The sequence below is a fragment of the Strix aluco genome, chromosome 20, assembly GCF_031877795.1.
Source record: "Strix aluco isolate bStrAlu1 chromosome 20, bStrAlu1.hap1, whole genome shotgun sequence".
In the NCBI taxonomy this organism is placed as follows: Eukaryota; Metazoa; Chordata; class Aves; order Strigiformes; family Strigidae; genus Strix; species Strix aluco.
In genome coordinates this window covers 11,888,116-11,905,661 of record NC_133950.1, presented here as the reverse complement: position 1 = coordinate 11,905,661, position 17,546 = coordinate 11,888,116, and the positions used below count along the sequence as shown (strand labels likewise).

The 17,546-nt window shown below is 52.8% G+C and overlaps 1 protein-coding gene across 1 annotated transcript; it reads left to right on the top strand.

Annotated features, from left to right (window-relative positions):
* The first annotated feature begins 8,670 nt into the window (after nt 1-8,670).
* MYMK (myomaker, myoblast fusion factor) lies at nt 8,671-16,209 on the top strand. The gene is made up of 5 exons (XM_074845929.1): nt 8,671-8,805; nt 11,190-11,304; nt 13,710-13,858; nt 14,864-14,980; nt 16,063-16,209. The coding sequence occupies exons 1-5, from the start codon at nt 8,671-8,673 to the stop codon at nt 16,207-16,209; spliced, it is 663 nt and encodes a 220-aa protein (XP_074702030.1).
* Nucleotides 16,210-17,546: the final 1,337 nt, after the last annotated feature.

The window sequence follows — 17,546 nt, the reverse complement described above, 5'->3', positions numbered from 1 at the left end:
GGCTCCCCCCAGCCCGCGCCGGCCGCTCTTATAGCGGCGAGAGGGGGGGGTGGGGGGGGTGGAGGGGAGGGGAGGGGGGGGGGGGGCAGCGGGCGGAATTCACACCTCTCGGCCCGGGATGCCCCCACCCCGGTTAACCCCTCGCCTCCCCCCGGCGCCGGCCCGCGGCCGCCAGCCGGTTTCCTGCGGCGAGGCCGGGGGGGCACAGGCGGGGGGAGCCCGCACGCATGCGTCCCCGCCACCCGCCCGGTACAGGCAGCGCCGGCCCCCCCCTTCCTTCCCCCCGGGCACCCCCCGGGGAGATGCTGCCCTCCCCCACCCCGGACGGGGGAACGGTACCTGCTACCCCCCCGCCCCCCCTTCCCGGTACAGGCAGCGCCGGGTCCCCCCCTCCTCTTCCCCCCCCGGGCACCCCCCCGGGGAGATGCTGCCCTCCCCCACCCGGGACGGGGGGACGGTACCTGCTACCCCCCCCCCCCCCCTTTCCCTGTACAGAGTGAAGTGGCCAAAATACTCCCGGTAGCTCCTCAAGCACCGTGCGGCCGCATCCTGGCTCTGGAAGTGCAGTGGGGGGCTGGATGGATACGCTCTGCTAGGTTTTTAATTGCACTTTTTACTGGAAAATAAACTAAATCCCCGTGATGCTGTGTTTCTGGTGAGTTTGCTACGGCTCGGCGTCAGTCGTGCTGCTTCAAACAGTTTTCTGCGGCGCAGGAGAACGGTGGTGGTCAGAAAATGGGCTTGGTGGGAGTGAAGAGCCATTTTGGATGAGAGCTGCGGCCTCGGCTCAGTGACAGCCGTGAACGTGTCGTATCTGATCTGTGTGTGTGGCAGAGAGAAAAGCCTATGGCATAAAGAAGGACACGATTATACAATGGATGTAACCAATATGCACGTGGTCTGTTCTCTGCAGTCTTCACATGCAAAATGTGCTTGATGAGACACCTACGTGGTGACACCCATTCCTGTGCATCCCCCCTGCACGCGCGGTGGTGACATCCCAGCAGCTTTGAGCTGCCCACCTGAACGATTTCCTTCATCGCACCAGAGATGCCTCAGCTCAAGCCTTTTCTCCTTCCCCTCTAGACCTGCCCTGCACAGGGCAAACCCAGTGCTCCCAGTGGGGCACCGCACCCCGGCACTGGCTCTGCACCCAGAGCGATCACTGCAGTTTACCCTGGTGATCGCCACTGGCTGCTCCTGGCCCACATTTGGCCCCATCACCGTTAGCCATGGGCCAGGAGCTCCCTCCTGCAGCACCTTGGGGTGTGCTCCCACCCCGTCGCGGGGCACAGATCCCTGCACAGCTCCCGGCACCCTGCCGGAATCGCGGCCAGTCCGTGGTGGTGTTCATTTGGACCCAGTCCTCCCAGGGATGGCTGCGTGAAGCTGAGCAGAGAATCCGTCCCAAAAAATTTACATGGGAAATGAAGTCTCCTTTTCTGTTTGGCTAAATGTCTGCCAGCCTGTTTTAATTTACCCAGCTAGGTTGATTTGCAACTTTCAATTTTCCATCGGTTGGCTGTGACCAGGACACTGGGAAAATTTAGGACTTGAGTTCACCCAACTTCTGCATTTCAAAATATCCCAGCCCGAGACACGCAGGAGAAAACCCTTTCCGTTTTGGAACAACCAGGAGGGAAAAGTCTGAACACGAGAGGTTTTAAAAGCATCAAAATATTTCACATTGAAAACGCCAGAGCAGCCTGGGTCCGTGCGAGCCCCAGCGTCCCCCCAGTGCTCCCCCCAGCCCTGCAGTTTGGCAGGAGGTTGCACCCCAGGAGACCCCATCCCCGGGTGACCCCACACCCCATCCTGCCGCAGGGATACCCCAAGGGCTGGGGAGGACTGGGAGGGGGGGAGGCTGTCCCTGAGGCAAGCGCTGGGGGAGCCGGCAGCCGGCGAGACGCATTCGGTCTCTGTGCTGCACCAAAAGTTCATCAAAGCCAAAGGATTTTTTTTTTTGGATTTATTTTTTTTTTTTATGAAACAGTTGAGATGACTCAGCGGTTTCTGACGCAATCCCCGTTTCATCGGAAAATTCCTAACCAGCTCCTAGTGGCAACTGATTGCTCCCATAAATCACGCAGTGTTATCCCTGGCCGCAGCAGCGCGGCTTACGCAGCCCCGGCCCGTCCTCGTGAAATCAGCAGGAGCAATGCCATCACCTCAGTGGGAGCAAAAACAGCCCCGAAAACAGAACGCACCGGAGAGCAGATCCAAAACACGAGCCTCCGGCCAGCTTCACATCAGCCAAACCCCACGGCTCCAACGCGGGGCTGGACCAGCCCCAGCTCCCACCACCCCAAAACCCCGGGGGCCAGCGCTGCCCCCAAAACCCCGGGGCCGCGGGTGCTGCTGCCAAGGCTGCCGGCAGGTACGGCATTAATCACCGACGGCCGGGCTCAGACGACAGCGTTTTTTATCTCCCAGTTTTTGGCATAAGCGTTAGAAATGATTTGCAGATGTTATTTACTGCTTTTGGGCTTGGAGTAAATTGAGACAAGATGCACCTGCATGGACAGTGAGAGGTTTTCCCACCCAGGGACGGTCGCTGCGGGCTCGTGTTGGACTTTCCCAGGGAAATTTAGGATTTGGGCGAGGGTCGCTGAGCCAGCCCTGCTCCCTGCATCCCGCACTTGGGCTTGGCAGCCCGGTGGTCCCGGCACGGTGCGTTCACCTCCCAGCACCACACAAGGTGGGCTCTTACCCCGACAGCCGCCCCAAGGGAACCGCGGCAGCCGTCCGGCAGGCAGCTGCCAGGCTTTCCATCCCAAACCGGTGCCGTGCATAATTCAGAGTGCAAATAAAAGGAGCGACAGACACTCCAAAATAACCTCCTCCAGCCGGGGGAGAGTCGCCGGCGACTGGCTGCTGGTTTGGCCGGAGAAGTGCCTGGAGAGGAAAGGAGTTTCCTTGACTGAAATGAATTCAACAAAGTGCTGGGCTGGGCACTGTCGCTGCTCAGTGGGAGCCGGGGCTGCTCAGCCGAGCAGAAGCACTCTGCATTTTGCAGGATCAGGCCCTCTCTCACCTAGGGAGGGGTGGGGGGATCCCTTTGCTGCAGTAGACGGACGCCCATCCTTGACCTGGAGCAGAGAGTGATGGTAGGCTCCGATCCAGGCACAAGACGTTGTCCATCTCGCTGTGCTCCCCATCGCGGGACACCAGCCTGACCCAAGCACCAGCCCTCGACCCATCGGAGCTTACACCCAGCACCACGAGCCCCAAGCCTGTCCCTAGGGCAGGTCCTCCATGAACAACATACCACAGGACCTGCTCTTGGTGAACCAGAGCCACGGCCCAGCCATAGGCTGCGGCGTTCCAGCACCGCTTTCCTGGCAAAATTAGCCCTTGTCTGGCTCAGCCTTTGTGCCAGCACAGCAGATGGGATGGCTCTGCCGTAGCCAGCCCCACCGAAATGTCTGCTCAGGTCCAGGAGAGCCAGGCTGAAGGAGGAGCAGGAGCGTGGTCTGGAGTCTGTTAGCCCAGGACCCCCCAGCAGATTCATCTTCGCTCAGGAACGAGACAATTAACCGATTTTCTTCTTTTTAAGCCTGCCTACAGAAATGACCTGTTTTTCAACACTTCTGCACAGCTACACACGTTATTTCCAGGCGAGCCCGGAGCAGTGTGGGCAGATTTAAGTCATCCGCGGAGCGGGTGAGGTCCCCGCATGGTCGGGACATTGCCAAGGGGATCAAAGTGTGGCAAAGCCCCCAAAAAAGGCCCTGGCAGCCAGCCCTACCGTCTTCTCAAGAGCTGTGGCTATGGCCTACTGCTGGGTAACTAAAACAAGCAAGAGGAGACCAAAAAAAGTGTCCTTTGGAGACAGTCCCGGTCCCTTGCAGAGTGACCTACGGCGCAGTGTTGGGCAAGACACTTCATCTCTGCGTGCCTCCATACAATGTGGATAGCAATGATTTATATCATGCTAGCGTGAGGGTTTCATCCATGGAGATTTGCAAAATGTTGAGTCAAACAGAACAAGCCGAAGCCACCAAGCTGCTCTTGCCATCAGATTCCTATTAAAAAAATACCTCTGGGCAGTTTGAAAGCCACAAGCAACCACAGTGACCCCAGGTACGGTCATGGCCATAGAGTTTCAACAGCTTTAAGTGCCTCTTTTTTCTCTGCAGATTCCTTTAACTTTAATTTTACCTGTCTCCAAAGAGTACACATCCATGCAAGAACCTGGAGGAGCTTCCAGATGAGTCACGCTTAGTTCAAAATTTTAGCTATGCAAAGATTAAAAAAAAAAAAAAGTACAAAGCCTTTTCTTTTAACGGAATGAGTCTCGCATGGATGTTGTGCAGTATTGTGCTGAGGGACATCAGCTATGCAGCATTGCCAACCACAGGCATTCAAAACTCATGATTCAGACTCCCCAAAACCCTAAGACTGGTTTTGTACCCTTCTGGATTTTGAGGCTTGAAGCATAATAACTTCAAGCTTTTCTCTTCTGAAAATGACATTTTTGACCAATGGGGCAAGAGCTGAGACCCTCACATCATCACTGGGCTCCAGGAGTCATGACTGTAAAAAAAACCCCAAAACATTAAACACCATGAAATGAGCAATAAACCCCTGCACTGCCTCCCCGAATTTGGCAGTGGGACAGCCGCCCCGAGCAGCCAGGACACCCCGAAGGGCATGAGCAATGGAAACCTGGTGACAAGAAAAGAGACGTTCTCACTGTTAATGGTGACATGTTTGCAATGGGCCATGACAGGGTAGAGGAGGAGGGAAGAACGGAAAGTCCCTGAGGAAAAAAGAGGCAGGGATACCTGCAAGGAATATGCGTAATAGGTTTATTCAACAGGGAGATGGGAAGGGGGAATATTTTAAGGGCAAGTATTCAGCTAAAGCTGCCTAAAATGAGGCCAGGCCTTACAGAGAATGGATATTTTAAGTGGCAATTTATTCCACTAATAAAAAAAGAAGGATGCAGGTGCTTTGGCAGGGCTGTGGACGGGAGCGGGCGAGCGCTGCGGTTGCTCAGAGCCGGGTCTGCAGCGCTGGCCGTGCGAGGGGCTCCGGCACAGCTGGTGGCTCTGCGTTTATTGGGCTCCTGTTCCCTGGTGCCAGGGCCCCCGTATGGATTTCTGCTATCCAGAAAGCACTACCCGCAGCGGCGGCCCGTGCAAGGGCTCTGATCACAGGCTGCGGTAGGTAATGAGAGGTATTTTAGCCAGATGCTACAGCCCTTCCCTCTCCAGCTGGACAGGGAAGGGCTTGTGCCCATGGGCTGCTCCACACTTGCACCAGGCCCTTTCATGCCAGGAGGTTTCTTGATCAAATTCCCAAGGCAGAGCAGCAAGAAAACGAGAAATCTTTGCAAGCTGGATGGCGTCGTGCTCGTCAAATTGCTCAGGGCTCCTTGGGGCTGACTGTGCTGCTCCAGAGCAGCTCCCTTGCGCATCATCCTCCTGACACCAGGCTATCACCCAGCTTTTCACCATCACCCGTAAGTCCAGAGTGCACAAGTCAAAGTGCTGCAGAGATGAAAAATTAGACTCTGAAGTAATGGAAGTGGCAAATAACACTTTACAGTAAGCACTGAATTGGCACAGCTGTTGTGCATACCTGCTCACACCGGAGCTGTATGGCAGCACTGCAAACTGCAAGCCCGTATAGAAGCTGCCACCTTGACTCCGTTTTAGTGTCGTTATCACCATTATTTTAAACCTGGCAGTAACAGGGGACACGCAATGGAGTAGGTTTCCATTCTGATACAGTCTGCACCCCACACAGATGAAAGCTCATCCTATACTTATCCCAAGGAGAATATACTCTCAATACTCTCATTTGGCACAGATCCCTCATCCTCTATTCCAATGTATGCTACTTTCAAACTATCACCCTCATATTAAAAATAAAACTATCTATGTCTCTCTCCTTCACTGCAATGTCTGAGTGGTAGAAGTGCTTACAGAAAGTCATGGTTAATGTTACCCTGGAAGGATCCAGGACAGCATACCAGAACCTGGTTTTGGCATCTAGGAACCAGTTTTCAGCCATATATATCACCGTTCCTGCGTGCACTCTGGTCCACACAAAATTAGCCCTTTGGAATGTAGATTTAAAATTTGCTTTCCAGAAGTGCTTAAATGCAGGAGCTAAAATTTGCTCTTTCTACATTTCCTACCTGTTTAGGAGAGAAGGAACAAAGTCCTGGCCCTTTGTAATTTGGGTTCCTTCCCAGGAAGGTTTGCAAAGCCCTCGTCTAGCGCTGTGGTTTGTTTGCAGCCCGAACAAAGACCTTTTAAGCAGCAGCTCCCGACAGGAGCTCACCACCTGCCTGCCCCTTGCCTTGCAGTTTACTTTGGGGTCTCTTTTTCAATAATAGCTGGAACACGTGTGCGAACCGGTGTGATTTTTTTCCTCTGTGCCTACAGCGCTGGCTGCAAACCAAACGCCAGCCCGGGGTGTGCAGCTGGGAGAGAAAAAAAAAAAAACAAAAAACAAAAAAACCAACAACCTGCGGAATGTTTTCTTGCTCCTGTGAGCTCCAACACGTCCCTGCTCAGGGGAGCACTTGCTATGGCTGGTACTTGCTGCATCCAGCAGCCAACGGGGTTTCCTCTCCAGTGGGCTTCAGTGAGATTTTGGGCAAAGGATGGGGGTGAGGAGGATGCATTTAACAACTGCTTGATCATATTTTTCACCTGATGCCATCTGACTTCTTGCACAATCACCACCCTTGCACATCCTTGCAAACGGTGACTTGTTGCACAACTGCCATGTCCTTGCCAATGGTCCCATGAGGGCGAGGGGGGCTGATTTGCACCCAGACGTGGAAGTTTGTCCTCACCAGCAGGTTTCGAGCTGTGTTTTCACCTCTCTGCCACCAACCTCGTGGCCACAAAGGCAGGGCAGACGCGGTTTTCTTAGCCAGGAATCCAGAGCAGTTTGTGCAATCAGTTAACCCAACCTCACTCGAAACCCTCCCGGAGACAAGCCCGGCTCTACAGCACACAGCAGCCCCGAGCACCTTCCTCGGTCCAAGCAGCTCGTGCAAGAATAACACGGAATAATGGATGCGTGTGAGGATATGGCACAGAAAAGGAACAGGGTACTTCAGGGTGTGCTGGTGCTCAGCTCCGCTTCCTGCTCAGGGCTGGATGCCTGGGGAGAAGCAGGGTATTTATGTGCTGACTTGGAGGGATTAATTTTCACAGTAAATGGGGACACCAGCGTTTTTCACTATTTATGGGTAGAGATTCAATTTTGCAGGGGTTTGTGGTAAGTTTATGGCTTGTCCAGGCAGGAGGGCGGCTGGAGACGTGGTGTGGGCAGCGTGGAGCCCCCGCGCTCTGCCAAGGGAAGCTGCCTGCAGCCGGCCAGGGAACGTGGATGGTTCCTGCAATATCAGCTTCAAACAGGAGCCCTACGCAGCTCATCTCAGCTGTGCCCGAGGAAGGCTCTCAGCACAGCCCTCTCGGGTCACTGCTTTAATGCTGTTGTGCCGTTCTCACTGTGCACACAACACCCCTGCGCTCCCCCCCTTCCCGGAGCCCTTTCCAACTTGGCTGGAGTGGTTTAAAGAGCATTTTTTTTCTCCGTGCATGCCTGCCTTTCCACCGGACCCCTTCCCTGGGGACAGGCGAGCCCGTCCTATCAGCCTCAGAAATAGACGGTGGCTCATATCACAGCTCGCAGCCTCCTCCCCAAACCCGCAGCCACAAAGGCGGTTGCTCAAGCGTAGCATTCCTGCTCCCTGCGGCCCGGGAACAGCTGTACCGAAAAGATGCCGAGAATCCCTGCGAGGCTCCAAGGAAAAGATATTAACCCAGGAGGGGAGCAGCAGTGATATAATAAAAAGTCATAATAAAACAGAGAAGCCACTGAGTGGATTAGCAGCCCAAACACCGCTTGGCTTTTGGTCTCCTTTCCTCCAGCTTTTCTGCACTGCATGGTGATCTGCTCAAATTCCTCCACCCCAGAGACGCTCAGCTTCTGAATTTCAGACAGATCTCCTGGAGGTGTCCACGCTGCAAAGCCTGAGGGCACGGCTGAGAAATTTAACTCCACCCGAGCTCACAGGAGGGTACATAGGCTCTCGTAGCAGACGTTAGGTGCTGCATCACCCGAGCTCCCCGATGCCTCTGCTCTGCTAGAGCAGGACCACTCGCTCCAGGTCTGCCCTCATGGGGAAATAAGAGGCAGATTTGGAAACTGGTGTGTATTTCTCAGGTACAGCAAAGGTAGCAGGATATGTGCCGCTGTTTTAAAAGCCCTGTTTTAAACTAGTTCTTCCCTATTGACCTACTGACCCAGGCTCGGTGCAGGGGCGGGATGCAGAGGTGGGGTGTCCCCATGGGGAGCAAGCAAACCTGCAGCCCTCGCCCACTGTTCACCCAGATCCGACCCCCAGCACAAGGCGTGCAGGGACAACATTCCCCTTCGCTCCTTTAGAAACACCCGGGGTGATATCGGGGGGCACGGAGCATCTGCTGCCAGGAGCCACCGGCTGCGTCAAGAATTTTGCCGTTGGGGAGAGACGGGAGCGAAGGGGGCGGCTGTGGCAGTGGCAGCAGCTGTTCCCTGCCCGCAGCCCTCCCGGCCACGCAGGGCATTTAAATTTTAAAGCACGCTCGCCACGGCTGTTTTCTCCACCGTCCCCGTCCAGCTCGCAGAGACCCTGTCCCTGGGAGCCACGAGGCACCCATGGGTTCGCTGGTGGCCAAGCTCCTTCTGCCCACCATCAGCACCTTGGTCTTCCTCCCCACCATCAGCATCGCGGCCAAGCGGCGCTTCCACATGGAAGCCATGGTTTACTTCTTCACCATGTTCTTCGTGGCGGTAAGATGTCCCCATACCCCCCTCTGCGTGTTTCATCCCCCTGAATGCCTCCTGCATCGGGTCTCCACCGGGAAGGGTAACTGGATCTCACCACCAGCAGCAAGCGTGACCCCCGGAATATGCATTTTCCATTATTTCCCACTGTGTGAGGTGCTGAGTAGCTGATTCTTCAGTTTAGGGTGTCCTGAGGGGTGGCCTTACATAGATTTAATGCTGGTTTATGATTGTGAGGTTAGGGAGAGGGTCTGGGTGCAAAGAAACTTGATTGATTCGCAATGTTTTGGAGCTGGTTTTTCTCTTTGTTTCACAGCTGGTAAGTGGCCATGTTGAATTTGGGGTTTAAATTGTATCCAGAGTCTCTTGCTATGTTTCTGTCGTTTTAGCCAAAAGCACGTAGTTGAATTATTGATTTTGCAATTGCTAACTGGTGATGGGAGCAATGCTAGAGTCAGGGGATTTTCTACACTGGGAAAGGAGAGATTAAAACATGCTGCTGAGCTATCAAGAAAAATAATTATTAACCCTCCACCCTGGCAGAGCTGTTTGAAAACATGTGCTTCACCAGGCTCAGAACTGCCCTGCCTTCCCTCACGTGGGAGTAATGAGTGGAGAAAGACAGTTGTCTGTACATATACAAATTAATTCATATTCCTGCTCCTGGCAGTAAGCTGCCCTGCGCTTTGTATGCTGCTAAGCGCCTCCGTACTCACACAGCAGCGTTCCCAGTGGAAAAAATTTCCTATTTAACCTCATGGCAATGCTCTGCTAAAGAATATGAAGGAAATAACTCAGCAACCCAACCAATATTGCATTTACCTCTTGTCCCCACCCATCTCAAGGTGTCTCATGAGGGTTGTCACATCCATTGCACAGAAACAGAGAAACTGAGGCAGGGAGGAGGTAAGGGACCTTCCTGGTGTGAAAAGCTCCTCCACAGCAACAGGGCTGTGAACGAGGCCAGTCTCTTATTCCGAAGGATCCACCATTTAAGCCTCCAATTAAAGCAAAATGCATGGGGAGAAATTCTGCCAGTTCCATAAAAAGTACAGGACTAGTTAATAAAAACGTCCCAACCGAGCTCCCCCCCAGCTCCCCGGGGAAGCCAGACATCTACGATTTCATTTTGCACTGGTTCTGTGTCTGCTCCACCTCCCCGAGAAGTCAATAGGAAAATTGGCACGTGTTTCGACGGGAGGTGGAACAGGTCCTCGCTGAAGAGATTGAAGAGGCAAAATATCTGTGCGTGGGGAAGGGAAGGAAGGGAAGGCAGCTGCCAGCATGGCTGGGGGGGTAGGAAGGGCAGCAGCTGCTGCTGTTGCCTTTCTTGTAGCATCCCACTCCTTCTCCCCCAGGAGACCTCATCAGAGCAGTGAAAGCATATGTCCATCGCAGACAAGTGCTGCGACGCCGGCCAGAAACACGCTCTTTGTCTTCCACCCTTTCTTCCCCCTGTCTCCAGACTCCCTGAACCCAATCTTAATCAGGGAAAAGAATTACGGCCGTGGTGCAATCTTTTCTAGAAACTGCAACGAGCCAAAGGACTTGCAGCAATTCCCATTATAAATAATATCAGCATCCCCGCCGGGCCGTGACAGCGAGGATTGTTCCAAAGGCGTCCTGCCAAGCAGTGAAGGGACTTCAGAAACAGTGAAGCACGCTGGTGCTACCACTAGAAAACTTGCAGGGCTGAGTGCTCGGAGGAAAAGGCGAGCGCCAGGCAAACACTGGGAGCATTCCTCTGATTGCACTGGAAAATTTCTCTTGGCTTGGTTTGCATTTATCTTGCCTGACAATGACTTTTTTGCAAATAACCTAATCAATGAGCTAATGGGCAGGAACCGGTGGCTTTTAAGGGAATGCACTAATGAGTGAATTCCCCAGTATTCAGACTCTGGCCATATAAACCCTATTTAGCCTGGACAGTGACCTGGCATCCATACGCATTTCATCAGGACACTCATTTTGAATTGTTTTACAAGAATCTTTCGCAATTAGAACCATAACCCCAGAGTCCTCCTTCTGCTGGAGACGACATCCCCGCACTGCCTGCGGCTCGGCTCGAAGCAGCTTGGTCATCAGATTGCAGATTCTGGCACAGACCAGGAGGCAAACTAAAGCTCATCCACAAATAATTTGTACTAAGAGAGAAGAATGCTGTTTCTCTCAGGCAATTTGCAATCAGGCATGGCGACATTATCTCTCAAATACATTCATTACTGTGTACCGGTGACCCTGGTGTATTTGAGACTGTTCTGTTCTGGCTGGTCATCCTCTCAACAGCCACACAAAGGCTGTTTCAAGCCAGTTGATAAGAGCCTTTACCATGCTGGTCTGTGGGTAAGGAACTAATTTTCTAATGCCTTTTTTTTTTATTTTTTAAATAGATTTACCATGCATGTGATGGCCCCGGCTTATCAGTGTTGTGCTTCATGCGCTACGATCTCCTGGAGTACTTCAGCATCTATGGCACAGCTCTGTCCATCTGGGTGTCCCTGATGGGTAAGCACTGGTTTCTCATGGTTCCTACCCAGCATCAATGTTTGCAGGTCGGGCAGGATTTGTCAGCATCACTGGTGGGATGGTTAGTGAGTACAGTCCCCAGAAACGCTGTTGCCTTTGAGCTCCCAACTGCAAGACTTAGCTCTGAGACTGTCTTCTGGAAGTCAGCCCGTGCTATGGTTTAATCCATTTTTATATCATTAATTCCTTGGAAAGCCATCGCTCTCAGTGGGGTCCAGACACACATAAAAACTGCCCTGAGTGGTGGCTGGGGAAGTTTTGCTCTTGGAGATAAACAGAGTTCTGGCGCCTGGTGTTTGTGTTAGTCGGGTGTCCCTCTGCCTTCACCAGCTCTTATGCATGTCCTTACAACAGCAGAATTATTTATTCCAAATTGGCAAGTAACACATGAAGCCTTGTGCTTTAGTTCAAGGCAGGACAGTGCTATGAGATGACTTAGTTTGAAACCTCATATGTCAGGGAATTTACCATTTCTCCTCATTTTCCCCATACTGACCCCATCAGCTTGTCCTGTTTTGGTGGCATTAAGAAATGCAGAATCTGCCACTTCCCTTGGTAGCATGCAAATCAAAGTGGTTTAGTCAAAATAATATAAGTCCCTAGTTTATCAAAAGCCTAGTCTGGGCTGACAGGAAATATTAGATCTGCTCAGAAAAAGTAGAAATATATTTCACTTCATTTTTCTTAAAAATCCTGAGCCTTGCCACATTATTTTCTTTTCCTCTCCCACGTTGCCTTCACTCTCTTTTTCTCCCATTCTGTTCCTCATTTGCCACTGAAACAAGGTATAATAGAAATGAAAAAAAAATGACCGAACTGAAGAAGGATGAAAACTTCAAACCTATTATTTTCCCATTTTGTCAACATGTTTTTTGGAATGACATGAGTATTTCTGAGAGAAGAAGAGAGTAGGGTAGGGAGAGAGATGAGGGGACAGAAACTTTCCAACAGCAAAGGCTTTGATCAAGAGATTTGTGTCATCTCTAGCAGCCACACACCCAGTCCTCGCTCCAGCCAGGCAGGGTCCCCAGCCCTCCCAGTGCTGAACTGGGGTCATAATGCACAGCCCCAAAATGCCCACAGGACTGACCCTCTGTCCCCCAGGGCTCCAGGGATGGTACAGGACCTCTGTCTGGGATGGGGGACTCCTGCAGCATCCCCTCCGCCAGGCACAGGTCCATCCCTCCTCCCTTCACCGCCGAGCAGCACAAGCAGCAGCATCCCCCTTCCAGGGCATGCAACAGGGTAAATCTTCCATGCAGGGAAAAACGAGTGGGCGAAATATTAACCTTAGAAATGGCCCTGTTCCCCCAAGGTGTGAGTCCCAAGGTGGGCTCCCACACTGTCCATGGCACTTCAGTGCTCTCTCTTCTTGGCTAGGAAAGGCAACGAGGCAAATCATCTCTGAAGGGCATTTTCAGTAGATAACAGCAGTGTCAGGGTAGGTCAAAGCTGATCCAGACACTTTGGCTCCTTGCAGCAAAGTTCAACTTGATTGCTTCATTACTGCATTCAAAAACCTTGCAAAAAAATACAAATCCCGGACTACGATGTTTAAAATATTGACCCGCAGGGAAACAACAGAGATTAAAATGCGGACATTATCCCTTAGCCAAACTCCCTATAAAACCACGATCCAAGGACATGGAAGGTGTGGTGACTGAAGCCCAGGGAAGCCTCTCGCTGTGGCTTGTAAAGCCCGAGCGCACATGTGCGGACGCAGACCCTCGGGCACGCTTCCCGGAATGCAAATCCAGGACAGCCATAACACAGCTGTGCGAGCTGGAAAAGCATGGAGCCCACTGGGATCCATAACTTTTATCAGTTATTACCCCATTCTGTGCTAAACAAAAGCCTCTAATAATTTACTCACACTGGCAACTTCCAGCTTGCAAAACTCAGGCAGGTGCCGGCGTGGCCGGGCAGCCCAATCCCCATCACGCCGGCGAGCGCAGTCCTACCGGAGTGGGGTGATGGAAGCTGTATTGGGGTGAGGTGGTGGGTTTGGGAGGGTTAGAGCTGTAGGATGAACCCAAGAGCTGATGATGGGCTCACCAAGTGCAAGCATCTTTGCCTCTGACTTCTGGGTCAAGGCAGGAAAGGGAAATACAGGTGGGAAATCTCCTTTAGCTTCCACATGCAACACTGAACATAAGACCCCGAATGTCAGCTCCTAGACCCGCCACTCAGATGCCTCAGGATGGTTCATTTTGCCCCCGTGTGCCTCAGTTTCCCCAGCTGTGAGGCATAAGAATGGCAAACCAGAGCTGGATGCAATGCTGAGGGTCCCCAGGGTAGGCAGGACAGACCCCAGTAAGGCTTTAGGTGAGCAGCCGAGGAAAGGGGTGGGTGAGCTGACGCTCCCTGTGCTCGGTGCCATGCAGCCCTGGCAGAGTTTGACGAGCCGAAGAGATCGACCTTCGTCATGTTTGGCGTCCTCACCATCGCCGTCAGGATCTACCACGACCGCTGGGGCTACGGCGTCTACTCGGGACCCATCGGGACGGCTGTCCTGGTGATAACTGTGAAATGGGTACGTAGGGAAGGGCACCGTGTCGGGGCTTTGCAGGACGCTCGCGGTGGGGAAGGGGCTGAGTCCTGTACAGAGGGGTCTGACCTGTGCCAGTGGCTTCCTCCTCAAGGTCCAGCTCTCACTGCACAGGTCATCATGGTGATTAAACAGCACTTCTCCTTCAACCCGAGCAGAAAGCAGGCAGACAGCAAGCAGCCTTTGTGATAAACGCCAGATTCAATCGGTCTGAGCAATCTACCACACCTCCTGTTCCTGCGTTTCTAATCAGGAGGAACGTATTTATGGAGTTTTTACAGCTACACAGAGGCAGAGGGGTCTGGTAATCTGCCCCAGAGCCGGTGGAAGATGTGCATAAAATGCGGTGATAAAGTGAGAAGGAATCTATCCAAACCTGTCTGGGACAGTCGGGCACCGCACTGCAGCCTGTGCCTCGCACCAGCAGATGCTGTGGGTTCTGATGGATGGTGATGGCAGAGCCATTGGCAGGAGCAGGCATGGCCATCAAAGGGAAAGGCAAAGGATTCCATGATGGGGTAAAAATTGCAGGGGGACGCTGTTGAGCATCATAGAAATACAGTGATGCAAGTCCCAGATACGTACTGTCGCTAAGCCCCATCTACCACCTGGCCGGCGGCTAAAAGCAAGTGGCCACAATGGGGAAGGGATGAGCAAGGAGGGGACCAAGGTACAAGACCAACCTGTGCCTCCCTGCCTGCAGAGGCTGTGCTGGAATCCACTCTCCCAGAGGCCAGCTTTGTGAGGGCACCTCAGCTGGGTTTGGGGCTGAATATTAAGAAAACAGCATTATGATCAGGAGTGAAGCAGAAGGACCCGTTGAGCACACAGGCGGGGGTGCTTCCCACGTGCAGGCAGACCCCAGAGCCCAGGACAGCCTGTCTGAGGGCTTTGTGTGGTTGTATTTCAGCATTCACGGGATCTTTTGGATGTGGAGCAATCAGCTAAATCCGGGTGAATACGCTTGGTGTGCTCTCTCTTTCCTTCCAGCTACAAAAGATGAAAGAGAAGAAAGGGCTTTACCCAGACAAGAGCGTCTACACCCAACAGATCGGTCCTGGCTTCTGTTTCGGGGCGTTAGCGCTGATGCTGAGGTTCTTCTTTGAGGTACCTGTTTGCACACTCAGCCACCCCGACTTTACAAGGTGTAAAGGACGTTACTAAGACAGGAGAGCTCCCCTTTCGCACCACTGGGCTGTGTCCAGCCTTGGACAAAACCTAGCTCAGCTGTGGGTCTCGGGGGTTGGCATGCCAGGTCTGGTGGCAGGGACAAGGGTCCCTTCCTGCTTGTCTCCATCCCAGCCCCTGGCCCGTTAACTGCAGCAAGTGACAAGTGATTACGCAGGGTGATGCTCACTCTGTTTTTCATAGAATCATAGAATCATTCAGGTTGGAAAAGACCCTTGTAAGTGAGTCACAAGGACACGGGCCATGCTTTCTGCAGCTGTACGTGGTCCTCAGAATGGCTTTGTCAAACACGAGCGGGGTTTTTTGGAAACTGGGCATGGGTGACTTAAGGACACCACGCAGAACCACGGCAGGGACTGGATACGACCCAGGCATGGCTGGATCCAAAACTGGCTCACGCTAAGGAAAAGACTCTCAGTTGACTCCCAGGGGCCCTCGATCCCATGTTTATAACCTTTTGCTCTCACCGCTGGCCAGTCCGCCCGTCCTGTGCAAAAGGGTCCGTCCGTCCCGCGCGGGGAAGGCGATAACCCCCTGACACAGCTGTCGGTCATGCCTGCGCTCAGCCCCGCCGTTACGGCTGCTCTGTGCATTGGGAGCTGCTAGATACAACCTCACAGTCATCCCCAAGGATTATTTTTCAAAGCATTTAGTAATTGCAAATTCTAGCAGAACATAAAAATGTCACTTAGCAGAAACCGCCTCCCCCCGCGCCCCGGCCTCACCGCCGCGTCCTTTGCGGGGTAATGAAACACTTCATTCAAGAATTGGGAAATGTGCAAATTGGAACGTGTTAAATCCACTTTGCTTTTTCTTTTTAAGGCTGGAAATCCTTTCTTCTTTGACAGCAAAAAGAGGCAGAAGGCTCAGGAATTTTTTTTTTTTATTCCTTTCCTTTTGGCTACTTGCAGAAACCTAATGTTTTGCACCTAACGTAGAGCCCCCCAGCACCCCTGTTCCCGCAGCCCCGGCGGGTCTCACTAACGCTCTCCCGCTTGCAGGAGTGGGATTACACCTACGTGCACAGCTTCTACCACTGCGCCTTGGCCATGGCCTTCGTGCTGCTGCTACCCAAGGAGAACAAGAAGGCCGGGAGCGCCGGGACCCCTGCCAGGCTGGATTGCTCCACACTCTGCTGCTGCGTCTGAGCCGCCCGGGCGAGCAGGGCTCTTGCTTTTCTGCTCCTGAGGCGATGGAGAAGTGCAACCAAAAGCAAAATGCCAGCCCGCTGCATTTTCCTCTGGGGCACTGGCATCTTTTCCCACCAGTGATGTGCACGCCCTGGGATTTTCTTCCCTGGAAAGTCTTCACCTTTCCACCACCAGCCCCAGCAGAGGTTGCGCTTCCAGTTTGGTACGTACCCATGCTCCTTCTGGAGAAGCACTTGTCTGGGCTGTGACCCTGTCCCCTGTCCCAGGAGACCCTTGCACTCACCCAGGCTATACCTTGAACAGGCCCTGGAGGACCTGAGTTGTCCCTTCTGTGCAGATTTACCCAGCCTGAGCACATGGGGCTTTTTTGGTCATGCCCAATTAACAGAACCTGTATTTTTGTGAGATATTTACTATTTTATTTATGCATTCTCTTGATGTAAATAATATATACTAACAAAGACTTGGCAAGTGTGCCATGCCAGCATTTCTTAAGCGGCGCAAGAAACTTTCCACCTCAGCCCTGCTCAGTCGAGGGCAGATGCCAGCCCCAGAGCAGAACTCAGGGCACAGCCACCCCCTCCTCTGCCCACAGCCCCCCACCCTGGCCTGGAGGGAGCTGCAACATTGGGCACTTTGTCCTTGCAGACCTGCCCAGGCAGCGCAGGCAGCAGGTGCCCGTGCGGAGAGTCTCATTAGTATGGAAAGTACATGGAAAATTAGAGGCAGAGAAAAGAAGCTCCTGGAGGGAGAGGGAGGGCTGTAAGCCTATAACATCTCCTCTAACAGACTATTTACTATAGCAGAAGTGTATGATTTATTTAGACTGTCTGGGAAAAACGCCAAGACTATATGTCATGGACAATTAGAGCAGTATTGATATACAGTGATGTCCACAGAAAGTCTACATTAAGCCTGGGTTCCTCTGGAAGAGAAATCCACCCGGGTCATTCATCAGAGCAACTTCCTGCGAAGGGGCAACAACCAAAACCAAATGAGCTTCCAACAAAAATATAAATGAATTATGAACCCCCAAGCATCCAAGAGTCCCTGGCAAGTGGTGGCACAGCCGACGCAGCTGCACACAGAGGCAGTGCTAGCAAAGAATTCTCAAAGGGTTCACTGGCACCTAAACCAACACAGCACACCAGGTCTTTTTCAGCATCCATCCCCTGGGATGTTTTGCGAGATGCTCTGAGGGTTTGCAGGCACCACTTTCCCCATTGCTTGCACGCTGCTGGAGTACTTTGCCACATGAGGACTGCTCAGGACATCCCCAAAAAACAGTCCCAAGTGCTCCAACTCCTAATTCAGAGCTGAGAGCAAGAAACACC